This window comes from Acromyrmex echinatior, chromosome 10 (genome assembly GCF_024713525.1).
Source record: "Acromyrmex echinatior isolate Ae372 chromosome 10, ASM2471352v2, whole genome shotgun sequence".
NCBI classification, from domain to species: Eukaryota; Metazoa; Arthropoda; class Insecta; order Hymenoptera; family Formicidae; genus Acromyrmex; species Acromyrmex echinatior.
The window spans coordinates 4,098,315-4,122,975 of record NC_141861.1 but is presented as its reverse complement, the minus strand read 5'-3'; the positions used below and the strand labels follow the sequence as shown (position 1 = coordinate 4,122,975).

Genomic DNA, 24,661 nt, shown 5'->3' with positions numbered 1-24,661 from the left:
CGCACATCATCGATGCAATTTCAAAGTACCCTAACTCTCGAGAGGCGAATTTGCAAAGGAGAAAATTATGCAAACACATACGCAGTCCACTGTTTTATCGAAGACTGGAATATCCCGAACAAACTTTCCCAGGGATTGTTTCTCAACGCTTCAGGATTGTCACAAGGTACCTATCTGGTTGGTACTGGAACTTTAAGCTTACCATCGAGTATAATGGCGTTCGAGCTTCTTCATTATGCAGGCCAATCATGACTGCAACTTCCTTCAAGTCATCCGCCGTGTCAGCCTTTCAATTATACATATACGCGCTCTCCATTTAACGCAGTCTGTAGTGTATTCCTACTACTTATAGTTGCTGTAGTATTCCGTGTTAAAATCTAACTGCAGATATTGTAAAAATGCTTAATAATTTTTTTAAATGTTAAAATGCAGAAATTAAAATATTATGAGAATGATAAAATATCGTTTCATTAATTAAATAGATAATTATTTTGTAGGATTTGTTATAATTCTACGGATTGAGAAATGTAAAATGATATAAGACAGCAATCATAATTATTTACTTTACATAGATAGAGAATGAAACAATTTTTCTACGTAATCTTATTAATACTAAGAGAATTTATTAAAATTTAATAATAAAACATTATTTGAAAGAAATTGTTTGTTTTAAGTATAAAAGTAGATCTTATAATATATATGTAAAAAATATCCATTAAATTCTTTCTCTTTCTTTTTCTAGGAAAATATGAATTTATCTCATGTGCGTAAATTCTCTTTATTCTTATTTTTAAAACAAAATGAATGATTATATCACATCGAGAAAGACCAGTATTTAATACGTTAATTTAATGCTTACAATTATCAAGATATTTACTAAAAAAATAATACTTCTGTATTCTGTGTCTTCGACAAGAAGTATAATCAAATATCAGTGCAAGTTTTATCGGAAAGGATTTGTCTCCTTCTTTCTACAAAGTAAGTATTTGCAAAAGAACAAATGAATTTAATTTATTAGAATATTGTTATATCTTTTTAATTAATTTTAATTTTATCAAGAGTTGCATATTTTACTTTTCTTTTTTAAATGTTCCCCGTAAATAAGTTATAAGTAGAAACCTACCGAGAATCATAACTAGAGGTTAAACTTACGGTATCGCTTAGGTTTCCAATATCAAGATGTATAGAACGTAGGTAAACCTCAACGCAGCCTAAAGGCAAGACATGTAGCCTACGGCAATTATATGCAAATCTCAGCAAGTTGTGCCTAAAACCTCAACACTGTCACCAACTAACAGTCACCATCTCGATCGAACGAAGAATGATACGAGTAATATCCATCAATAAATCAACAAATAAAACAATAAATCTAATTTAAAGAAATAATATTAGAGAATATTAGAAGCAGAAATTAAAAGAAACAATATCAGATTTATAATAGATTCTTCAGATAAACCGAGAATTCCATTTGATAAGAAATGGAAATAATTTCTGGATTATTTTTTTGATCCAGACAATATATTTGACACTTTATACAATTTATAGATAATTATTTGATATAGATAAATTTTTCTCTTTTCCTATTCTTTCGTATTTTTTATTTTATACATTGCTATGCTAATATGAAATCAATATTAACATTTAATAATCTTATAGATAGCGTAAGCATCTATATTCAACTGTGTTCTTACTGATACTTGTTATCGTTATTGTCAGAGATACAAATATTATCTCATTACGTGTCTAATCAAATTTGATGATCTACTTATGGTAAAAAGAGACTGTTAATAATAAATAATATGACAACTACACAATAATTCCGAATAGCATATAGTCTTAAGACGGCGATGCATCATAAACATTGCTGATCGTTGTGCTGTGCAATAAGTTATTAAAACTATCATGTTGTGGCAGTATCAGCAGAAATAGAACTAGTATTTTAGATTCACGCGAATGTAACCGTGTGTGTGCGTGTATCAATTTTTATCTCATTGTCAAATATATACACATATGTATAACGTAAGGTGATACCTTTACCACGAACTTTAACCGAAGGAAATTGATTAAGAAGATTGTTAAAAATCGATTGAGCAAATGTCTGACATTATCATATCTAATCACTCTCCGTTTTTCTTGCTTCTATTAATTATTTTTTTCGCTTTAAATCTAACGTTTGCACATGATAACGACGGCACGAATAAAAATGAAAATTCGAGCCATATTTCTGCACGGTATCGACTACCCAAGGAAATCGTTCCTATATCCTATGATCTATCGATCTATACACACCCGATTGACGCAAATTATGATGGTCACGTACGGATCATCTTACAAGTGCTTGAAAAAACAGATTTTATCGTACTGCACACGGATGCATTAAAGATACAAACAAATGCATCTTTATTTGATAGATCGGGTAGATTGACTCGGATTTTGCGTTACATCCATGACGAAGATACACAAATGCTTATGATTAAACTTGAGCGCGCACTAGATCCTATGAAATACACGTTAGAAGTATCCTTCAAAGGACGTATCGCAAATGATGTATTTGGCTTTTATGCAAGTCTATACGAAGTTGATGGAAGGCTGAGGTAATTCTAAGAAAGAATTATACAAGGTATTCAGAAATTCGAGAATCAATATATTACAGCAAGAAAGTTTTTGAAAAAAGAATAAGTTATAAAAATATTTACTATTTTTCCCGAGCGGTAGTTATTATAACTTAAAGGTTAAATACTGGCCACTTATAGATTACTGTATTATAGATTAGTGATGATGCTCGACACAAATAGTTTAACGTAATCGTCCAATTTTAAACCTCTGTATCTCAAAAATTACTGTTTTGTACGATAAAGGATAAATACTTTTATAATTTATTTTTTCAAGAATTTTTTTGCTATGGTATTTTGATTCACGAATTTTAAGACATACTGTATGTGTCATATTTTAAAGTTGCTACAGGGCAAGTAGTCGAAATAAAATCTGAATGTAATGAGAACTTTACATATATTAGGATATATACTGAGCATGAAATATTCCTTAAGATTTTTTAAAATTATGCACATTGTTATAATCTATATATTATCTTCTATACTTTAATTATAATTTTATTGCTCGTTCAATCGATAAAAAAATTAGAAAGCAGTTATTTAAAAATATCTGTTTATAATAATGAGAACACTCTTTACTTATTGTAATTTATTTTACACTGTTATATTTTTTTTAGACGAATTGGTGTAACACAATTTTCGCCCACATACGCACGCCGTGCATTCCCTTGTATGGACGAACCTTATTTAAAAGCGGAATTTCATTTGCATATTGGTCACCATAAAGATCAAAAGGCGACGAGTAATACTCCAGTGGAATCTATACGAATAGAGTTAGTATACAATTTTTTCAATCTTATCAAACTAAAAACATATACAAAGATATTCGTAAAACAAAAGCAAATAGTTATAAAAATTATTATAGAAATGATACGTATTATGTGACCACATTCCACCGTACACCGCGAATGCCCACGTACTTAGTAGGATGGGCAGTACACAATTTTGTCCCGGAACAATCACAAATTTCGGGAGATTTCAAGATGTGGACAAGAGACTCCATGAAGTTTCATGGATCGATGGCCTTGAATCGCGGTTGGGCAGTCTACTCGGCATTACAGATGTGGTTATTAGTAAAAAGCCCGCTCGTGAAGGTCGATCAATTTGCGATACCGGATTTCAATTTCAATGCGATGGAGAATTGGGGCCTCATCACTTATAGAGAATCTGTAGTGTTGCATGAGGATGGAACTCCGACAAGAAAAGTAGTGAACGGACTGTCAGTAATGGCTCATGAGTACGCTCACAGTTGGTTCGGTAATCTGGTGACACCCGTATTCTGGGATGTTGTCTGGTTAAAGGAGGGCTTCGCCACATATTTCCAATATTTTGGTGTGTCCTTAGTAGAACCGGATTTGAGAATGATGAATGTATTCGTAGTAGATTGTTTGCAGCCAATACTGCTCGCAGATTCTAATAATCATACACGCACATTAAATGGTCAAGAGGTCGGGGATCGTAACAGCATTATGGCTTTGTTTGATTTCGTCTCTTATGAGAAAGGTAAGTTACGTATGGAACACTTATTAACATATTTTATATTACTTAAAGATGGTATTTACACTAAAGAGATGTTTCCATTAATAAAAGAATAATCATTTTTAAATCTATTAAATAATAATTTTTAATTTAAGTAATTTAATTTAAGTAATAATTATTTTCAAACAAAACAAAATAAAAAAATATATAAATTTTGCCATATATATGAGATTTTATACATATATGTGATTGATTTGTATTCACCTTTGATCGTTTATGAATGCTGCGTCACTTATTTCTTACATAATCTGTTAATCGTATCACTGTAAGTATGTGTAACAATCTTGCAAAGACAGATAGGATTATCTTTCGATCATGTGATTTAGACTCTCAGAAATGATTATTTATTTAAATCATGCATAGAATTAATCATTGACGGATTTAATTTTCAACATTTTTATCTTTAATATTGTTTTCGTTTTTTTATATTAAGAATTTCGTAAGAATTACAATTAATTATCCATATTTCTGCTACATTTTTTAAATTTTAATTAAAATAGCGATTACAGGAAATTGTTAAAACTTGTTAGTCTAGGGTCTACATTACACTCAATTATACAAAGCTAATTATGTTATCTGAATAGAATTGTATTTAATATTAATTTTATTAGTATTAATATTAGTAATTTTAATAATATTATCATAAGCGCACAATACATGCAAGATATTTTCTTCTTACATTACTTTAACTTTTAATCTTTTATTAAATAATTTTTAATAACAGTAGATAATAATATGTTTACATATAATCATCTAAGATGCTAAACTTATAACAATTAATTCTATAAAATTAAAAATAGAAAAAATCATTGAAGTTATATATTAATTATAATTTATGTGTTTTTATTTAAATTTATAAAACATAGAAATTTGACTTCTAAAATACTGACATAAAACTCACCATAACATATTAGAAATAGAGTGTAACATATTGTGTCATATCATTTTCAGGTGCCTCTATAATTCGCATGATCAGTCATACCATCGGAAGTACAACATTCCAATTAGGATTACAAAATTATTTGCGCGAGTTGTAGGTGTCTGTATTATATGTGCAGAATGTTTCTAAATTCCTGTTGATATTTTTTTTTAACACAAACGATATTATTGTTGTGATGTATGCAATTATTTTATTTTTTTAAAGTAATAATAATTTTGATTTTTGGTAGTTAACACTATATTTATCATAAAAATTTTTATTATTAGGTCATTTAAAGCAGCCACTCCATTCGACTTGTATCGACACTTGCAAGCTGCATCAAATATAACAAGGCAATTGTACAAAGGCATATCTATAAAAGATGTCATAGAATCCTGGGCAAATCAGCCAGGATATCCCTTAGTGATCATTACACGAAACTACAAGACGATGGCTCTCTTTGCCTCGCAAGAACGGTTTTATTTAAACCATCAAGCAGCACAAACAAATTCCGAAAAATCAAGTTGGTGGATACCATTAACCTTCGTTACCGAAGAATCGAATTCCACATTTAATCGAACTACTACGGCTGCCTGGTTGAAACCACAGGCCAAAAACATGTTAATCAGTTCTGTAAAACCAAACTCGTGGGTGATTTTTAATGTTCAGCAAGTTGGATATTATAGAGTCACTTACGACGAAAATAACTGGAAAATGCTTATTCGCTACTTGAAGTTGAAGAATTTCCAAAAAATACATGTGATAAATAGGGCTGCGCTTCTAGATGATGCTTTTAATTTAGCAAGAGCTGGTTATGTGGATTATTCCATTCCATTTGATCTCGCGATATATCTTACTCGTGAAACCGAATACGAACCGTGGGTCGCTGCAGTAAATAACTTCAATTTTCTCAATCATATTTTAGCTTGCTCACCGCGAGTACAACGTCTCTTTCAGGTAAGGTTATTCTTCTATATAAGCATCAAATTGATTTCAAAATGTAACTTATTAATTATTTAAAAGATATGTCACAAATAAAAATTCTAATAAAAAGTTCTATTAAAAAGTTCTATTAAAAATTCTATTAAAAAGTTTTCTTATCACTACAAACGATTAAACTATAAAATTTGATGATATCCTTTTTTCTTGATATTCTTTTATAACGTTTTAATATATAATTTGCAGAACTATGCAAATAACTTACTTAAACCAATGTCTAGTTTATTAAGCTTTATGGAAAATCCCATGGACAGTTCAATAAAGAAAATGCATCGCGAATTGATTCTATCTACTGCTTGCTCGGTTAATAATATGCACTGCCTAAAGACATCGAAAACCTTGTTTAAAACGTGGATTTTATCTGAGAAAAGGTATGATCAATTACCAATTCTAAAACCAACAACTATTAAAGTTTAAATATTCAAATATTAGGAGATAATCTTATCAATTGTTTCATTTATGTTTCTAATATGTACTTTATCTTTTGGTAAATATTTTCGTGAAGTTTATCTTCGGGAAAGATAACTAATTAATTAACACAATATATTATACATTTATATATTTTCATGATATATTTTATGTATATGCAGTATAATATCAGCAAATCTCAAGAGCTTCGTGTATTGCGTGGGTATTCGAGCAGGCGATGATAATGATTGGCATACTGTTTGGAACAGGTTTCTGCACACTGATTTACATGCAGAACAAGAACTCTTGCTGAGTGCACTCGGATGTACTAAAACTCCTCATTTAATCGACAGGTGGAGTATAAGAAATGAATCATATAGATAAACGCGTTTACGATCCAATACTAAATTTGTCAGCTTTCAGATTTCTCAATGCGTCTATAATATATAGACTCAAACTTCGCAAACAATATAGAATGACAATAATCAATGCCGTTTTAAACGGCAATCCTGAAAATGTTAATTACGCCATTGATTTTATTCACCATAATTTGCCCCTGATTCTTAAATCGTATGTATATGCGTTCTTATTTTCTTTATTTTTATATTTTTTATTGTATAACTTTATTTTCTTTTATTACAATATTTTATTTTCTTTATTACAATAAACAGAGTATCTCAATCAAAACTTATTATTTAAGAGCCAAAATAATACTGTCATTTATTACGTTTTCGTTGTAACAGCAAATATTTGATTGTGCGCACCATTTCTATCGGAAAGTTGTATCGGAAAATAAAGTTTTACGAAAAAAATGTTAAACTCAAATAACCTTTTGTTTTATTTTTTATTAATTAAATGTGACTAAAGAAAAACATAATAGTTTGATTGTTTATTTGCAATAGATTCTTATATTTACAAAACAAGTCTTGAAATATTTTATCTTACGCTTTTACAGAAGAGGAATAGATTTCTTAACCAAAATGCTCACTGCTGTAGGCAATAAAATTGTTATGGAAACTCAATTAAACAAGGTATAGAGTTTGTATAATTCTAATTTAATATATCAATCACTCACACATTTCTCTTATATTTTAATTATATATATACAAAATAATTTAAAACTTACATTAGATAAGTACATATAAAATGTTTCTAATATTATAGCTTCGCTCATTTGTTAATGAGAACATTGAAAATCTAGGATCAGCGTTGAATTCAGCAAAAAAAGCCATAAGTGTTTCTACTTCATCCTTAACATGGATCGATAAATTTTTACTTACAATTGAAAAAGCATTGTTAACTAATTATTTAAAGATATGATATATGTACACATATATATATATATATATATATATATATATACACACACACATATATATATATATATATCATATCTTTAAATAATTTATGTTATAAATGTTATTATAATATATTATGTAATTATGTATGTAGAGTATTCCAATATACATTATATTTGAAATCGAATGTATATATACAATAAAATAAAAAGGTATTAAACTTAAAAGTTTATTATGCAAGCCTGTACAAGCAACTATCCCAATTTTAAAAGAAATTCAGTATATAAGATGTATTATTTTTACGGAAAGATTAATTATTATTTGATACCAAGACGTAAGAAACATGTTTTAGAATGATTTGATATAAGAAACATATTTTAGAATAGAATATTAAGATTTATTGGACTATTATTCCTAGATTTCGTTTTTCTTTTTACAAAAAAATTGATTTATATAAATATTAATACATAGAGGAAAGCCTCCTATTACGAGATAAGCGCCTAATATGAGATAGCATTTCTGCTAACCTAATAGACTCTATCTATTGGTTCCACCATAAATTTATTGGATTGAAAACTGTTTAGCAGAAAATTTATTATTAGATCATACTTGTAGTTATCATAAAAAAAGATTTTAGAATTTGGATATCTTTAAATTTTATTGAAATGAATTTTTAAACATTGTTTATTATTTAATAAATAAATATTTGGCAATAAATTCTTCATGTAGTAATAGAGTAAGCTCGTACTAATAGAAAAATACGGGATATGTTAAATTGCTTAATTACAGAAATTAGATTTGATCGCAAAACTGTAAGGTGTGAAAATCATAATATGAGATATCCAGGGTATTTCTAATATAAAATAATTCATGTTTCCATGTAGTGAAAATTGTTGCGAAAGTATAAATGTTATCGTACAATAATAAAAAGGACAATCAGAATGAACGTCGAGTGCCTATTTCTGCGATGTTTAATTTCAACTATCTGAAGACGAATTCTAAATATAATGTATCGCATACTCATTTTTCGCGCACCCTGGTTGTGTTTATTTATATTTAAGAAACATTAAATAAAGTTTTTTTAGTTGCAATACTGATATACTTTGCATTTTACTATCGATTTCTCGGGGCATCTCATATTAGGAACACAATTTTTTGACTTTGCGATTTGCTCACTTTTTACATTTCTTTAATTTTCAAAAAAAATGAAATTTGAATTAAATTTTATATGACATTATCTTAAAGCTTATTAAATTCTCTTCAAAAGGATCTATTATTTTTTTTATTAATTGTGCCCAGACTTCTAGCATTTACCCAAAAAGAACTCGGTATCTCATAATAGGAGCTTTTTCTCTATAAATATTATAAACCTTCTTAGTCCTTATTTTATACACAATAATCGCTTCTAACATTGATTCCTTACATATTATATATTTGTTTACAAGTTTTTTACAATATATTTTATGATTAAATTATGCTTTAGATAAAGACTGCTTTCTTTATATATAACACATATTTATTATAATTTTATTTCTTATATTTATATTTATTATATTGTATATTGCATGTGCGTGTGTGTGTGTGTGTGTGTGTATTATTTTTATTAACGCTATAAAAATACATACTTAACACGACAAAATTTTTCTCATTACAATTAAACATTTTTTTCCTATCTGCCAATGCATATATACTTTGTAATATTCTAAATGATATCATCAATTAATTTTTATCTCGGTTTGCGTACATATACTATAGATAACAGAAAATAAAGGTTAACCTAAAATCTTACTTTATGAGCATATATATTTTTATATACAATTATTTTATATACACACATATACATGTATATATATATAAATATATATTTCATATTTGTATTACAAATAAATAAATTAAATAATTAATTAATAATAATGATTTTACTAAATAATATAAAAAAGGTTGAATTCTATAAAAAAATTTTACAAAAGTAAATCTTGACTCACTGACCAACTCTAATTAAAATTTACATTTTAACTTTGACTGCAGGAAAATGGCTGCAGAAAATTAAGAAAAGAGAGAATTTATAGATATTTCCAGTTAACATAAAACTTTACTTAGCGAGAATTGATTTGCAATATAAAAGTAAAAATTTATAGTAGTGATACAAACTCTTCATAAATCGATGCAATGTGTTGTTTAAGCAGTACCATTCGATATGTTCTGAAAGATATGATAAAAAAAGTTAAATCCCGATAATATCTCTGTGTCTACCATCGATTGGTCGGATAATACTATATTTTAGTTATCGCGTTATCAGTGGTGCCGGTGCTGTCCCGGAAATTTTGCGATTCGTGTTCGGGATGGTCCACTTACTTTTCTTACCTCGAAGAGTATAATACTTTTTGCTTGCAAAGAACTAGACGATAAGATTAGAGGTGGTAGCAAAATTTTTTTTTAACGACACATCACGGCCTTATAAAGCCCGAAGTTTTAACCAAGTATAGTCTTTCAATAAATCTCGTCTCTGCGGGGACGAGGAATCGATCTGCACGGCTCTTCATCTTTAACTTTAAGGTACGTTATTAATTATTTATTATATTCATTGCACTTCTCTAGTGGAACAATCAATTATGATAAATATAAATAATATTTTTATTGATAAAACTTATAATGCACATTCTTATCGAGAAATTGTATATTTTTTATATAACATTCAATATGTAATTTACAAAATTTGATGTAATTTCTTTCTCTCTAATTTTATATTTTTCTTTTATCATATTATTAAATTCTTGATTTAATTAAGCAAAACAAAAATAAATAAATTATGTATAAATTAAATTATGTATAAATTTTGAGATTTTTTTAATATATCACATAAATATTAATTAAAAACATTTTAAAAATATTTTTCAAAATTAATGAAAATTAATAATTAAATATTTGCAACAAATATTTAATTAGTTTTTCTTAGATTTATTTATGTAAATTGTCATACACTTTATCATTACTTGAGTGTGTCTTAATTGTATTACGTAACAGAAATTAATTAAATCGATGTTTTCACGGAAAATTTTTTTTGCTAGGTACAATGTTAACGATGAGATTTCTGTTATCATTGATGCTTGTCCTAGCGACTTGCTGGGCGAGCTATCCTAGTTCCGATGATGTGGCTCCTCAACTTATAGAAGAAGTTTTAGATAACTATAGATTGCCACTAAATGTAATACCTACGGAATATGACATCAAATTGCAGCCGATTTTCGAGTCATCCAATCAAGATAATTTTACTTTTAAAGGAGAATCTGTGATCACTCTTTTTACTGCGATAGAGACAAATACCATAATTTTCCATGCTAAGGAAATTAATATTACTGAGAAGAGTATTAAGTTAACAGATAAAAAAGAAAATAAAATTTATAATATAACTGAGTTAAAGGAAGATATAAATAAGGACTTTGTGATTCTCATTTTTAAAGACCTCATTCCCGCAAAAAAAAATATACAACTATCTTTGCACTATACTGGAAAGTTAAACGATAAATTACGTGGATTCTACAGAAGTTCTTACCAGAATAAGGAAGGAAAAAAGATGTAAGGAAGCGTTTAAATTTCTATTGAAATTTTTGCTAGAAATTATTGAATTAAAACTAATATTTTTATATAAGCTTTAATCAACTTAATATTATTTAAAATAATTTTTAGTAGTCAATTGTAGCTTAAATGATTAAATAAGTTATTCAAAAAGAGAGTTATAAATTTAAGTAAATCTGGAAATTTTTTCAATTTTGTAATTAAAAAATTGTTTCGCTTTTTTTGTAAATTTTTTTAAGAATTTTTTATTATAAGAGCCGAAAAATTAATTTGTTTTTAGATAAAAATAGATATCATAATATTTTTTAAACAATATTGAATCGAATTTTTTATAAATTAAAATTAGAATAAACGATTCTTTTAAAAACAAATGATTTTACTTCAACAAATATATGAAATATAGAAAATTATTCATAATAAAATTAATTAATATGTTACAGATGGCTTGCAACGACTCACTTTGAACCAGTAAGCGCGAGACAGGCCTTCCCATGTTGGGACGAACCACAATTTAAAGCACATTTTACCATTACTATTACAGTTCCTCAAAAAAATTACATAGCGATTTCGAATATGCCTGAAAAAAAAACTGAAAATTTAAATACAATTTTCGAGAAAACACCACCAATGTCTACTTATCTCGTAGCTTTTGTAGTTTCGGATTTCACGTCTCTGCAAAACAATAAAAATTTTAGAGTTTGGGCGAAACCTACGGTAGAAAAAGATGCTAAAGAATTTGCATTGAAATATGGATTAGAAACATTACAGGTACTAAAAAATTTTACCAATATTGATTATTATGGAAAGGAGCAAGGAATGTCAAAGCTGGATCAAATTGCAATACCAGATTTCGCAGCAGGTGCTATGGAAAACTGGGGTCTTGTGACGTACAGGTAATGTCGGGTAATGATCATTAATCACAGAATGATCAAAGTTCTTCGACGAATTTATACTTATTTTTTTATTAGTATAGCCCGAATTTATATTTTAAAACTTATAATATATCTAATCGATATATATCTATATATATAATCTATTTGTCAATCTCCTTTATATTTATCTTTATATCTATCTATTACACTTTATCTATTTAATCTATTTTATTGATTGTTATTAAAATTACTTACAAAGTTTTATACAGAACGTAAAAATTTTTACCTTACACAACTTTTTGCCAAACTGACGTGATTATTATATCTTTTCAAACATGATTTTATTTATACAAATTAGAGTAATTATTATCACAAGAACAATATTATTAGTGCATTAAAAAATGTAACATACTGTTTCTTTTTTAGAGAATCTCGACTTCTCTATATAGAGAATAAAACAACCACGGAAGAGAAACAAGCTTTAGCGACAATAATAGCTCACGAACTCTCTCATCAGTGGTTTGGTAACTTAGTTACTTGCATTTGGTGGAATTACATCTGGCTAAATGAAGGATTTGCTACATTTTTCCAATATTATATTACCGATAAAGTTATTCCACAACTGGTAAATATAAAATACTAAAGTACTTTTAAAGTTTTAAATTATGTTATAATAACAATCTGTTGTATACTAAAGAAAAAAAATTAAGAAATATCAGCATAATTAAGCATAAATTTAAGTTAGTAAAAATATAATTATTATACCATTAATTTATTATGTTACTATATTTAATTGTACAAAAATTTAATTGTACAAAAGCCCGTTGACATTTAAAAAAACGTCTTATACTATATGAACTGTAATATCAGTTATCGATAAAACTATCATCTGAATTAATTTAAATTGCAGTATAAGGATGAAAAGTCTTGGCGTCTTATGGAACAATTTGTTATTAAAAATGTGCAAGCATCAGCATTTGTTGTTGATGCAAGTAGTAAAACTCGTGCATTGAATCCTAAAACTAGTAGTATACAAACTACTGCTCAAATTAGAAGTTTGTTCGACGATATTGCCTACAAAAAAGGTAAATCAATTCTTTCTTTTCTATATATATATATATATATATATATATATATATATATATATATAACGCAACAAAAATAATTAATTCAATTTTCTAATTTACGTTGTTCATCTTTGTAGGTGCTTCTATTCTTTATATGATACAAGGATTTTTATCGGAAGATGTTTTTCAAGAAGGACTTAAAAAATATCTAAATGATTAGTAAGTTTATTATAATTATTTATATTTAAAAGTAGAGAAAAAAAGTTTTCTCAACATTTATATTATATAAATATTTAATAATGCAAATCACAATTGAATATAGCTTTAATCACAATAAAATAATAGAATAATCCTACAATTTCATAATTTTAGCAAGGGCAAATCCGTCGATTCTAACGATTTCTTCAAATCTGTCCAAACTTCTACTAAGAAAGTGGAAGAATGTTTGCCAAAAAGTGTTACACTTACACAAGTTATGGATAATTGGGTTAATAAACCTGGATATCCTGTCATTACTGTCACGTGGAATAAGAAATTACCTGGTACTGTTAATATAACGCAGGAACGATTCTTTTCGGTGAAACCAGTGAAAGAAGATAAAACTCAGTGGTATATACCCATCAACTATGTAACAGAAGAATCGCCCGAAAAAGTGATGCCTACGGACAAAAAATCTCGCTGGTTGATACCCGGAACAAATGCATCAATAGACAAATTAAACGATACGAAATGGATACTTTTCAATAAGAATCAGACAGGTATGTATATATTGATCATCGCTATGTAACCTTTACATTCATTGCAGTGCTAATGATGCGTGCACCTATTAATCTACTAGATTATTTGACATATTTACATTAACTTTTTATATAAAACTAAAATAAAATTGTATATAAAGATGTAGAACAAATAACATTAATTTAATTTGTTATATTTGATTTAGCCTTTTTTATAATCATAATTATGTATACAAAAGCAAATTTATGGTGAAGATTAAATGTTGAATGTAGCAAAAAAAATGAAATAATATTATTTACAGGTTTCTATCGTGTAAATTATGACAATTCAAATTGGCAGAAGCTAGCGTCATACTTAAACTCACCTTCTTATCTTAATATAAGCGCAACTAACCGCGCCCAATTGATCGATGATGCATTAAATCTCGCGCGTACAGGACACTTGGCATATGAGATTGCATTGCAGATTACATTGTATCTATCACATGAGACTGATTATATTCCATGGTATACCGCTACCAGAGCATTCAATTATCTGGACACCGTATTAATAAGTAGAAAGAACTACACAAATTATCAGGTAAGTTGAATAAAAAAAAATATCATGTCATAATTGCATATTTTAATAGCAAAAAAAAAGAGAAATATATACAAGTGTTAATGTTTTAACACATCACTTAATTTCAGAAATATGTCGCTGAAAAGATAAAATCTTTTGCACTGACAGTCAACTACACGGATTTGAGAAATAGTACGCATGTAGATAAACTTGCCAAAGTATTAGCATTAAACACAGCTTGTAAATACGGATTGGAAGACTGCAATAACTTTGCTAATGAAAAGCTTGCAGATTGGTTGGACAATAAGACGAAAGAAGATGAGAAGAAGTAAGTCCGAGAGCTTATTGTAGTTTCATAAATTCATAATTACGATCCATTATATATGTTTGCTAAATAACAATAAGATTTCTGCATTGTCTATGAACTTACAGTTTATAGAATATGTTGAACAATACGATGCAAATACATTATACGTTTTATTCTTAAATATTTGTAAAAATTTTTAAACTTAAAAATTCTTCGTTACGAAATATGTGTACGTACAAAAGTAATGCAGATTTCTTGTCAACATTTAGCGATATTACATATCTAATTTATAGAAATTATATTAGCTATTGACTGAGTATTTCTAGACTCTTACCAGACTTAAGACGTGGAATACTTTGCGCCGGATTGCGAAATGCAAGCCCACAAATATGGAACGCGACTCTACAAAAGTACAAAACCACTAAAGATAAAGACGAAAAGGCGGACATTCTGGCCGGTCTTGGTTGCGCCACATCTAAGGAAACTATCCAGAAATTCCTCGCGTTAACTCTCGAGAAAGATTCCGACATCGATATTTTTGCTGCGTTGAATTCGATATGTGCGGGTAATGCCGAATCCTTCGACATTCTCATAGAATTCATCAAAGATAAAATTGAAACGATTCATAATGCGTAAGTTGCTTTTTATTTCTTACTTTGACAATACAAAGTATATCATAAACAAATTGATAATGTAATAATTTCTTTACAGAGATAAAGAAGATAACTCATTGCTGAATGCCCTCCTTAATCATCTTTCCGACAAAGTCGTAACAACAAAGCAATATGGAGAGGTAATACATCAATTAATCTCTTTCTTATTTAATCTATACTACTTTTAAAGATAATAAATTTTTATTAAACTAAAGAGAATTAAACATTCATCGAAAGATATACTCCTTCAAATTTAACATTTATATTGTACGTATCGTATACATATATAAAAATTGATTATGATTTTAGTAATATAATTTAATTAATGTCTATCAGAAAATAATATTAGATAATTTATACTCAATTTTACACTGTTTTAAATTTGAACATTTTTTTTAACTACGTAATTGAATGACATATGCGGATCAGATCGTGATAACATATCTTTTGTGTAACTAAATTTTAGTAATTGGAACCTTCGAAACATTTCGTTTCTATCTCGTGTTCGATCGCGCGCTTATATCTTATCTCAGAGTGGATTGATTGAATGTTTCACAATTTTGTGAAATATTGCGTCTCCAAAATGTATTCAATTCCAGTCCATCACCATGTTATAAAAATTCAATAATCTAATAATATCGATAAATTGAATCAATAATTCTAAAAAATGTTTTTAATATAACTGTTTTTGTATTTTAGTTATCGCTACTCATACATAGGCAACTGCAAGACGCACAGAAGCTTGAAGTATTGTCCGTTGCGATAAACAAACTTGCCTGGATCAATACCCACAGAGACGATGTTGAGACATGGATAGTAAAAAATTGTGAAACTTGTAATGAAAATAAGCCAGATTCTTCAAGTGCATGCTCCATTACTTTATCGTTGTTCCTTCCAATTATTTTGTTGTTACTCACACGATTCTATTAAAAAGTCAAATTCATTATTATGTAATATCTTCAATTGATTAATTTCCAACTTAATCATATTTTCTCAATAAAATCGGATGTATAACACTTTTCTGGCTCTTTCAACAATGATTTATTTGTTGAAACATTATTACATTTGATTTTGTAAATGAGAAGAAGATAAAATCCAATGAAAGATACTGCATATTATGATAATGTATATTATGCATTTTCTTCTCAAATTTCTCATATTCATTCCAAGTTACAATTTTAATGTAAATGCATTTATTGTAATTTATAAGATATCAAAAATGCTTTTAGTAATGATGCATTTAGCTGATAAACTAAATGACATTATAACATTTAACGAATTCTAAATTAAAGACCAAATACAGATCCATGAAAAACTTAATACTATATAATTAATATACTGAAAAGTTATTAAGACGTATAATATAGTTACATAATTGTATGTACATGATATGATTGTAAATATATTGATTGCTATTTATACTTATACAATAATTTATTTAATTTATGATTATTTATAACTGAAATAAAGAAGAATTATAAAGACGTTAATCTTTTCAACGTCAAATTTTATAACAGTTAAAATGTTAACAGAGAGATTATGTTCATAAAATTATATAAGGAAATTTTTTGCATTGTGATTGACTGATTGCTTTAAACTTGCCTTTTATAACATAAAATGTATTTAATAAAAGATATAATTATTTGTATTGTTCGAAATTAATTACGTATGATTTAACAGGTATTAATAAGTATATCTATTCCTAGTGTAGGTATAATTATTCATTATTACGTAAAAATATTCATAAAAGTTTTATATAGATTGAACATCATTAAAATGATCATAATAATAAAATAAGTTTTAGTAGAAAAGATTTTTTTACATTAAAAACGAAAACACGATAACAGAGATAATTTATATTCTTTTATTATAATGCGTAACATAACTCATCGTTTCATAATATGAGACATAGGTCAATCATGTAAATTATTCATGCCTTTAAACATGTTTGAAATAACAATGGGTGTGCGTCGAATATCCGATTGTCATACGAGTAAGTATTCTTACCGAATGTTATAAAAGAAGACTAAAGTCAATTTATTTCACAAGTAAAGACACTTTACTATCGAGCAGGAAGACACACCTAGTTGCAGCAACGTTTCGCTTGATTTCGGCAATTATATTCACGTAAATATATTGAATAGAAAGGTAATATTCATCGACAACAATGAGAAACTGATTACAATAATACAATACGAGAATTATCTCGCTAACATTTCGTGAAGCCATCAATAATTATCTTGAATTCAAATTCAAATATCGATGTATATTCTTGATAAGCACGATATTATATTGTATAGACGTGTTTCTAAACACGGGATTTTCCATAATATATTTAATATAGTGCATATAACTAAAAAAAGATTTTTATTGTGTTAAACAATATTATTAAAATTGTAACATATTGAAAATACCGCACTAAAAATAATTAATTAAATCAACGTTGATTGACGTCAATAATACTGATCCGTCAACGCCGATTCGGCCAATTATTTCTGACTAGGTAATATAAATAAAATTATTTATTAAAAATTTGTATATACATATGTTTGTGTTATAAATATTAAGATAATTTCTGTATTTTTCTTTTTAATCTTTTAGAAACTAATTCAAATAGTAACTATACAAAATTTATATCAATAATATTTATAAAATAAATGTAATACGAAGGGCTACGAGCCCCAAAACAATTCAAATTTAGTGTAATAAACTAACAGAAAATACAAAAACAATTGAGAATATAAACAGACGTTTTAATCTCTTTTAGGTCATTATCAATGCTAAAAATGATATTATGTATAATAATATTTATATACAAACTCTTTTTCTTAAAAACCAATTTATTGAAATATAATAATTGGAAGTAATATTCGAATAATATTCGTACAGATATTTAAGAAAAGAATTCGCATGGCGTTTCTGAAAGTATTATTAAATGTTGGCTTAATATTCACCGCTGCAACGACTCTTTCTATTGACGGAGATTCAGGGAATGATTTGAGCACAGTCAATTACCGTTTACCAGACAACGTAGTGCCAGTGCACTACAACATCAGACTTATACCGTATATTGAAAAGGATAATTTTACCTTTGATGGTAAATCGCATATCATCATCAAGATTCGTCGTACATCGCAGAACATAAGTTTACACGCACTGGATTTAATTATAAATGAAACAGCAACATCATTGATCAGCAGCGATACTGATATCTACGCACCGACGACGCATAATTATGACAACAAAACAGAAATCTTAACTCTTCATTTCAATGATAAATTATCCCCTGGAATTTATAGTCTATATATGCAATTCATCGGTATTCTAAATGACGAATTGCATGGCTTCTTCAGAACATCGTATATCAATGAGAAAGGAGAAAAAGTGTAAGTATAGAAATGTTGATTAAAATTTTAAAGATGTTCTTAATTATTATGTATTATTCTCGATACATGATTCATTAAAATTATCCATTCATTTACTTATTCTTTCAATTATTATTATAATATATGTCAATTTTTAGAACATCTTTATATAATTAAACATCCTCTTTAAATGTATTAGGTGTTGGAATTAATTCGTAGCGTTTTTTAATGAAAGAATGTTATTTATTTCACATGAGCATTAAAAAATACATTAATGAAAGTACTTCCCATCACTTGTAAAACGCTACGAATTAATTCCAACACCTAATATAATTATATATTATTACATTTTACATTTCTTTTTAAATTTATAATGAAATATTTTTATACATTTTTTTTAGAACAAAATTTTATCCGAAATATTTTTCTAAAGCATTTATAATAAAAACACATCTATAATAAAAAAAATAAATTTCGATTGTAATCGAAAAATTGATTTTTTTTTAATTTTTACACATTGCATAAAATTATTATTTTAATCATTATAATTATTCTAATAAAATTATATTATTAAATTTCTAAGCATATGTACTTGTCCTCATTCAAAGGCATCGGATACATATGTCACAACCAGATTGCAAAAAATGAATATTATTATTCAAATATGATTTCTAAACCGCAGTTGTTTCACATTTTCCAAACATTTTGCTCGTTTTAACAGTAGTTGATGTATCCATTATTGAAAACGTGTCATATTGAAATGTGATAGGTGGTTGGCCGCATCGCATTTCGAGGCAAGTTGGGCGCGACGAGCTTTCCCGTGTTGGGACGAACCAGCATTAAAGGCCACTTTCAATATCTCCATAAAACATCGACGAAATTACACAGCTGTGTCAAATATGCCAATACGGGATCAATCGGATGACAAAGACGATATGATATGGACACACTTCGACATGACTCCCATCATGTCTACTTATCTCATAGCGTTTGTAGTGTCCAATTATGTACGTATTCCTAATGTAGATGAAACGCTCAATATATGGTGCAGATCAGCATTGGCTCCGCACTCAAAACTTGTACAGCAGATTGCTCAAAAGGCTACAGACATATTAACAGAATACACCAACATCACCGACAAAGTTCCAAAAATGGATCATTTAGCAGTTCCGCAACTAACAGCTGGTGCCATGGAAAATTGGGGACTTATTATTTATAAGTAATACAATATAATTTAAGAGAAATATTAACAAAACAGATCTCTTATATTAACAAAGCAATTCTTGTATTTTGCATATTCTCCTTGCATCATAAATAGAAAATTCTTTGTGATTTTACATATTATATAATTTGCATGTTAACAGATTATTGGTACATGTATATTTATGTTTAATGCTATATAATTGTCAAAACTCTTTGAAAGAAAATAGCTAGGATTTTTCTCCAACTGCAAGTCAATTTTTATTTTCTTTATGTTTAAATTATATCTTTTCGAAATAATTTTAAACATTTTAAACAATTTAACTATGAATTTAAAATGGCATTAAGCAATTGTGAAAAAGATATAAAGATGATGAAATATAAAAATATAATAGAGTCATATTCTAAATTAAGAAAAATTAAGGATAAAGACACGTAATTATAAATTGTAAATTGTCAAGACTATAAAAACTCTTAATTTAAACAATTATATGTAAACATTATATGGACAAAAAGAGACGATATATAACTGACAATGAGTTATAAAATCATTTTTAGCGAAAAAGACTTTGCGTACAATGAAAAAAAAGATACAATGTTTCATAAACAACGAGTAGCAGTGACAGTAGCACATGAAATGGCACATCAATGGTTTGGTAATGTGGTCAGTCCGTCATGGTGGTCTCACGTGTGGCTAAACGAGGGATTTGCAACATTTTTCGAAGAGTATATTCTCAATGAAGTAAATACAGTTTAAATACAATTTGTTAAATTGAATTTATTCACATTTGTGCATTTCAAAAAGTTGTATAGCAGATAAATTAAACAGATCAATTGAAATAATGGATCTCTCTATATCTATATGATTATTAAATATAAAAATATAAATAATCGGTTATAGCAGTTTAAAAATATCATCAATAATTACATATTTTAAATAATTACTAATTAAATTAAAATAAATTTTTAATTATTTACTTTTATTGGTAATAATAATATTTCATTAATTTTATATTTAGTTAATCTTAATTTTCTAGAGTTCTATATGTTTCCAGATTTTCAAAGATTGGCGTATAATGGATTTCTTTGTTGTCAAGGTTCAACAAGAAGCTCTTGATACTGATGTTGCCAAAAAAATGAAACCTATTGTATTCGAAGTCAAAACTCGTGAAGAAATTGATTCACACTTTTCTTATTCCAGTTATGGCAAAGGTAAGAAGTAAATGTAAATAAATCTTCTAAGTCTCTAACACATAAATAACACGAAGTAATAGAAAAAGTAATGATTTTTTTTTAAATAGAAATTATTATTTACTTATATATTAAATTTGTCATAAGAACATGAAAAAATATGCGTTCTGTTTTTAAATTCCATAAATCGATTTTTGCCTAACATAAATTTTGCAAATTTATGGATGTCCTTATGTTATTTTAACATATTAATCGTACTTTATAACGTTAATTATCACAGCACCTGCTATACTGCGCATGTTACAGCATATTATTACTGCTAAAGTATTTCAGAAAGGTATCATTAAATATTTACACAAACAGTAAGTAACATACAATTCTTGATATTTATAGATATATGAATTATCGTAATATAGCGTATAAAACATTAAATATAATAATAAGATTAGAGGATGCTAAGGCCGGTTGTCATTTAAAAGGCAGGTTGATTTTTAAAAAGCTTATATAATTCAATTTATGTGTGTGTATATATATATATATATATGAGACAGAGAATCCTTTTCTTTTTACTATGACAACCACTCTCGATCTCCCCTACATTTAACTTTTCATTAATTTTTCACAATAAAAATTTTTTAAAATTTTTATTAAAAATTTCTTTATTTCTTATATGATCTATAAAACAAATTAAACAAAAATTGATCTTCTACATTATTTTTCATGTTTATTTTACATTGTGTAGCCAGTTTAGTTCGGTTACTTCCGATGACTTATGGAATGCCTTTCAAGCGGCCCTCGATGAATCAGATGTTCCACATAATGCCTATACATTGAAAGAGGTAATGGATACCTGGGTAAAACAAAGACATTACCCTATGGTACACGTGACCCGAAACTATGACACTGGTGAAATAATACTAGCTCAAGAACATTTCTATCCAAAAAGCGAAAATGAACATATCAATGGCGATAAGTGGTGGATACCTTTGACTTTTGCTACGCGGTCGAATCCCGATTTCTCCAGAACTCTGCCTACTCAGTGGCTAAGACCACAAGATAAAAATATCAGTGTTAACGGAATCGATCCAAATGATTGGATCATAGTTAATATACAACAAACGGGTGAATATGCCTCATGTATACATTTACCAATAATTTTATTCTAATGAAGAAGTATTAGTTTCCGTATACTATAATTTTTCTTTAAAATTTCAGAAATAATTTATTTTATAGTTTATAATAGGAATTTACTTATATATACGTCTTGAATATGAGAAAAAAAATTCAAACACATTTCTCAATAAATCTCAAAAAGATTTAATAATATAATTTTTAATATGAATTAAACAGGGTTTTCTTAACAGGGTTTTATCGCGTTAATTATGATGATACAAATTGGCGAAAAATTGCAAACTACCTCAACTCTGACAATTATACAAAAATACATGTACTTAATCGAGCTCAAATCATTGATGACTCCTATCATCTTATGATCACAGATCAACTTGATATCAAGATATTTCTGGATCTTGCAAATTATCTGTCTCGAGAGACCGATTTTATAGTATTATATCATATGTTTAACTTTTTTGACATGTATACGGAAAAATTTTACAAAATTTTAGAAATTGATTATATCAAGGTAACATTATTACATTTAATAATAAAAAAATATTTATACTTAATATTTAATTTAGTAGAAAGACCATTAAATTAATTTTATTTATAATCCTACATAGCAATACATACTACATATTTTGGATGAGCTTATTAAAAATGTAGGATACGAAGAAGATCCTGCTGAAAATGAATTTATAAAGCTTACAAGAGTCAATACATTAAAATGGGCATGTTATTTCAATCACTCCGAGTGCAAGAGAATAGCCACTATTAAATTAAATGAAGTTCTTGCAAATCCTGAAACACACAGGTAATTTTATTGAGATAAAGTTCTCAATGTACGACGCAAAGTAATAATAAATTCTTATTTGCTACACAAAAAGTTACAGACTAATCTTTTTATTTAAACAAAATAGAATATCTACAAATTTAAAAGAATGGATTTATTGTAATGGTATGATGCAAGCCAACAAAACTACTTGGAATAAATTAAGAGATATATACTTCATTAACCAAGACAAAAATATATTAGATTACTTGACTTGCTCTGAAGATCCTGATATTCTGATTAATTTCATAAATACAAGTATCTCGAATGAAATAATAAACAATCATTTACGAAACAATCATTACTATAATATTATTCAAAATATTATTCAGGAACATTCAGACAACGATGCGGTACTCAACTACATATTAATAAATTTAGAAAAAATCAGCCCTAGGTAATAACATTTTTTACTAATTATAAACATTATGTTTTTATTTACTAATTATAAATCTTTCATAAATTCTTTTATAGAGAAATCTCAAAACGAAAAATGTTACTGGCTACTATTTTTAGCGTACATTCTAATGAACGACTTGACAAGGTAATTTTATTATCTTAGGCATATCGTATCTTTATTTAATTAAATTTATTTTTATTTATTTTTATCGTATATCAATAATTAAACTATATAAACTAAATTTAGATGATATGATAGTTATACTATCATATTAAAGTTATATATATATATATATATATATATATATATATGTGTATGTATATGTATATTTTTTAAGAATTTATAATAATAAAATTTGTAATAATTTATAATTTAGATAAGTGATTTTGTGAAAAATAATTTCAACGAGGAAACATCCAAAAAGATTCAAAATATAATAGAAGACCGAAAATCTAGCATGACGAAAGAGTATAACAAATTTTCATCATTTGTAATACAAAATATAACTATAAAAGAATCATAACCAGGGATCTTTTAAAATAGATATCTGTATTTCTAATATTTATAGTTGAGAACTTACCAAAAAGCTCCTTCTTTTTTAATTTACAATACTTGTAAGTTATATATTTTGTATCTTCACTATTTCTCTCATGTGTATATTTTAATATAAAAAATTTTTATATTAATATTTTTGTTTTGTACTTAAATATATTATATTTTATATTACAACATTATATTTACATTTTAATAAAAATGTACGTAATAAAACATATTGTATTGAATATTATAGTATTCCTCTCTAAGATTAAATTTCTATATTATTATTTTTTCTATATATAAATATACTTAATATTATTCAAAATTGTATTGGCATTTACTTACTTTAACATGTTTAATTAATTTATATCAATTTATTTATAATTACTTTCTATCAATGTTTACGATTATTTAATAAATATTATTTTTGTTTCCTTATGCTACTTATATTTACTAATATTTTAGAAAATATAA

General features: G+C 27.1%; 3 protein-coding genes across 5 annotated transcripts; all 3 read left to right on the top strand.

Moving 5' to 3' along the window:
- Positions 1-421: 421 nt before the first annotated feature.
- LOC147908230 (aminopeptidase N-like) lies at positions 422-7,797 on the top strand. Its single transcript, XM_087410513.1, has 10 exons — positions 422-2,594; positions 3,230-3,385; positions 3,478-4,115; positions 5,103-5,184; positions 5,358-6,027; positions 6,256-6,440; positions 6,660-6,830; positions 6,901-7,047; positions 7,433-7,508; positions 7,642-7,797. The coding sequence occupies exons 1-10, from the start codon at positions 2,095-2,097 to the stop codon at positions 7,795-7,797; spliced, it is 2,781 nt and encodes a 926-aa protein (XP_087266639.1). The 5' UTR covers positions 422-2,094.
- A 2,113-nt stretch (positions 7,798-9,910) lies between these two features.
- On the top strand, positions 9,911-16,979 carry LOC105143821 (aminopeptidase N). The gene is made up of 12 exons (XM_087410409.1): positions 9,911-10,331; positions 10,844-11,351; positions 11,792-12,244; positions 12,650-12,848; positions 13,134-13,308; positions 13,428-13,509; positions 13,663-14,048; positions 14,330-14,607; positions 14,715-14,914; positions 15,220-15,525; positions 15,605-15,686; positions 16,246-16,979. The coding sequence occupies exons 2-12, from the start codon at positions 10,849-10,851 to the stop codon at positions 16,474-16,476; spliced, it is 2,895 nt and encodes a 964-aa protein (XP_087266535.1). The 5' UTR covers positions 9,911-10,331; positions 10,844-10,848; the 3' UTR covers positions 16,477-16,979.
- Positions 16,980-17,554: 575 nt separating this feature from the next.
- LOC147908229 (aminopeptidase N-like) lies at positions 17,555-24,418 on the top strand. 3 transcript variants are annotated; one of them, XM_087410253.1, is made up of 12 exons: positions 17,555-17,694; positions 18,436-18,932; positions 19,681-20,130; positions 20,670-20,853; positions 21,167-21,323; positions 21,583-21,664; positions 22,045-22,424; positions 22,667-22,944; positions 23,042-23,232; positions 23,339-23,647; positions 23,725-23,794; positions 24,027-24,418. In XM_087410253.1, exons 2-12 carry the CDS (start codon positions 18,457-18,459, stop codon positions 24,171-24,173), a joined length of 2,724 nt encoding a protein of 907 aa, XP_087266379.1. In that variant the 5' UTR covers positions 17,555-17,694; positions 18,436-18,456; the 3' UTR covers positions 24,174-24,418. The 3 variants fall into 3 exon arrangements, with proteins under 3 accessions (XP_087266379.1, XP_087266377.1, XP_087266378.1); XM_087410251.1 differs by having other exon boundaries at positions 17,571-18,049; XM_087410252.1 differs by having other exon boundaries at positions 17,571-18,049; positions 18,314-18,932.
- The last annotated feature ends 243 nt before the right edge of the window (positions 24,419-24,661 follow it).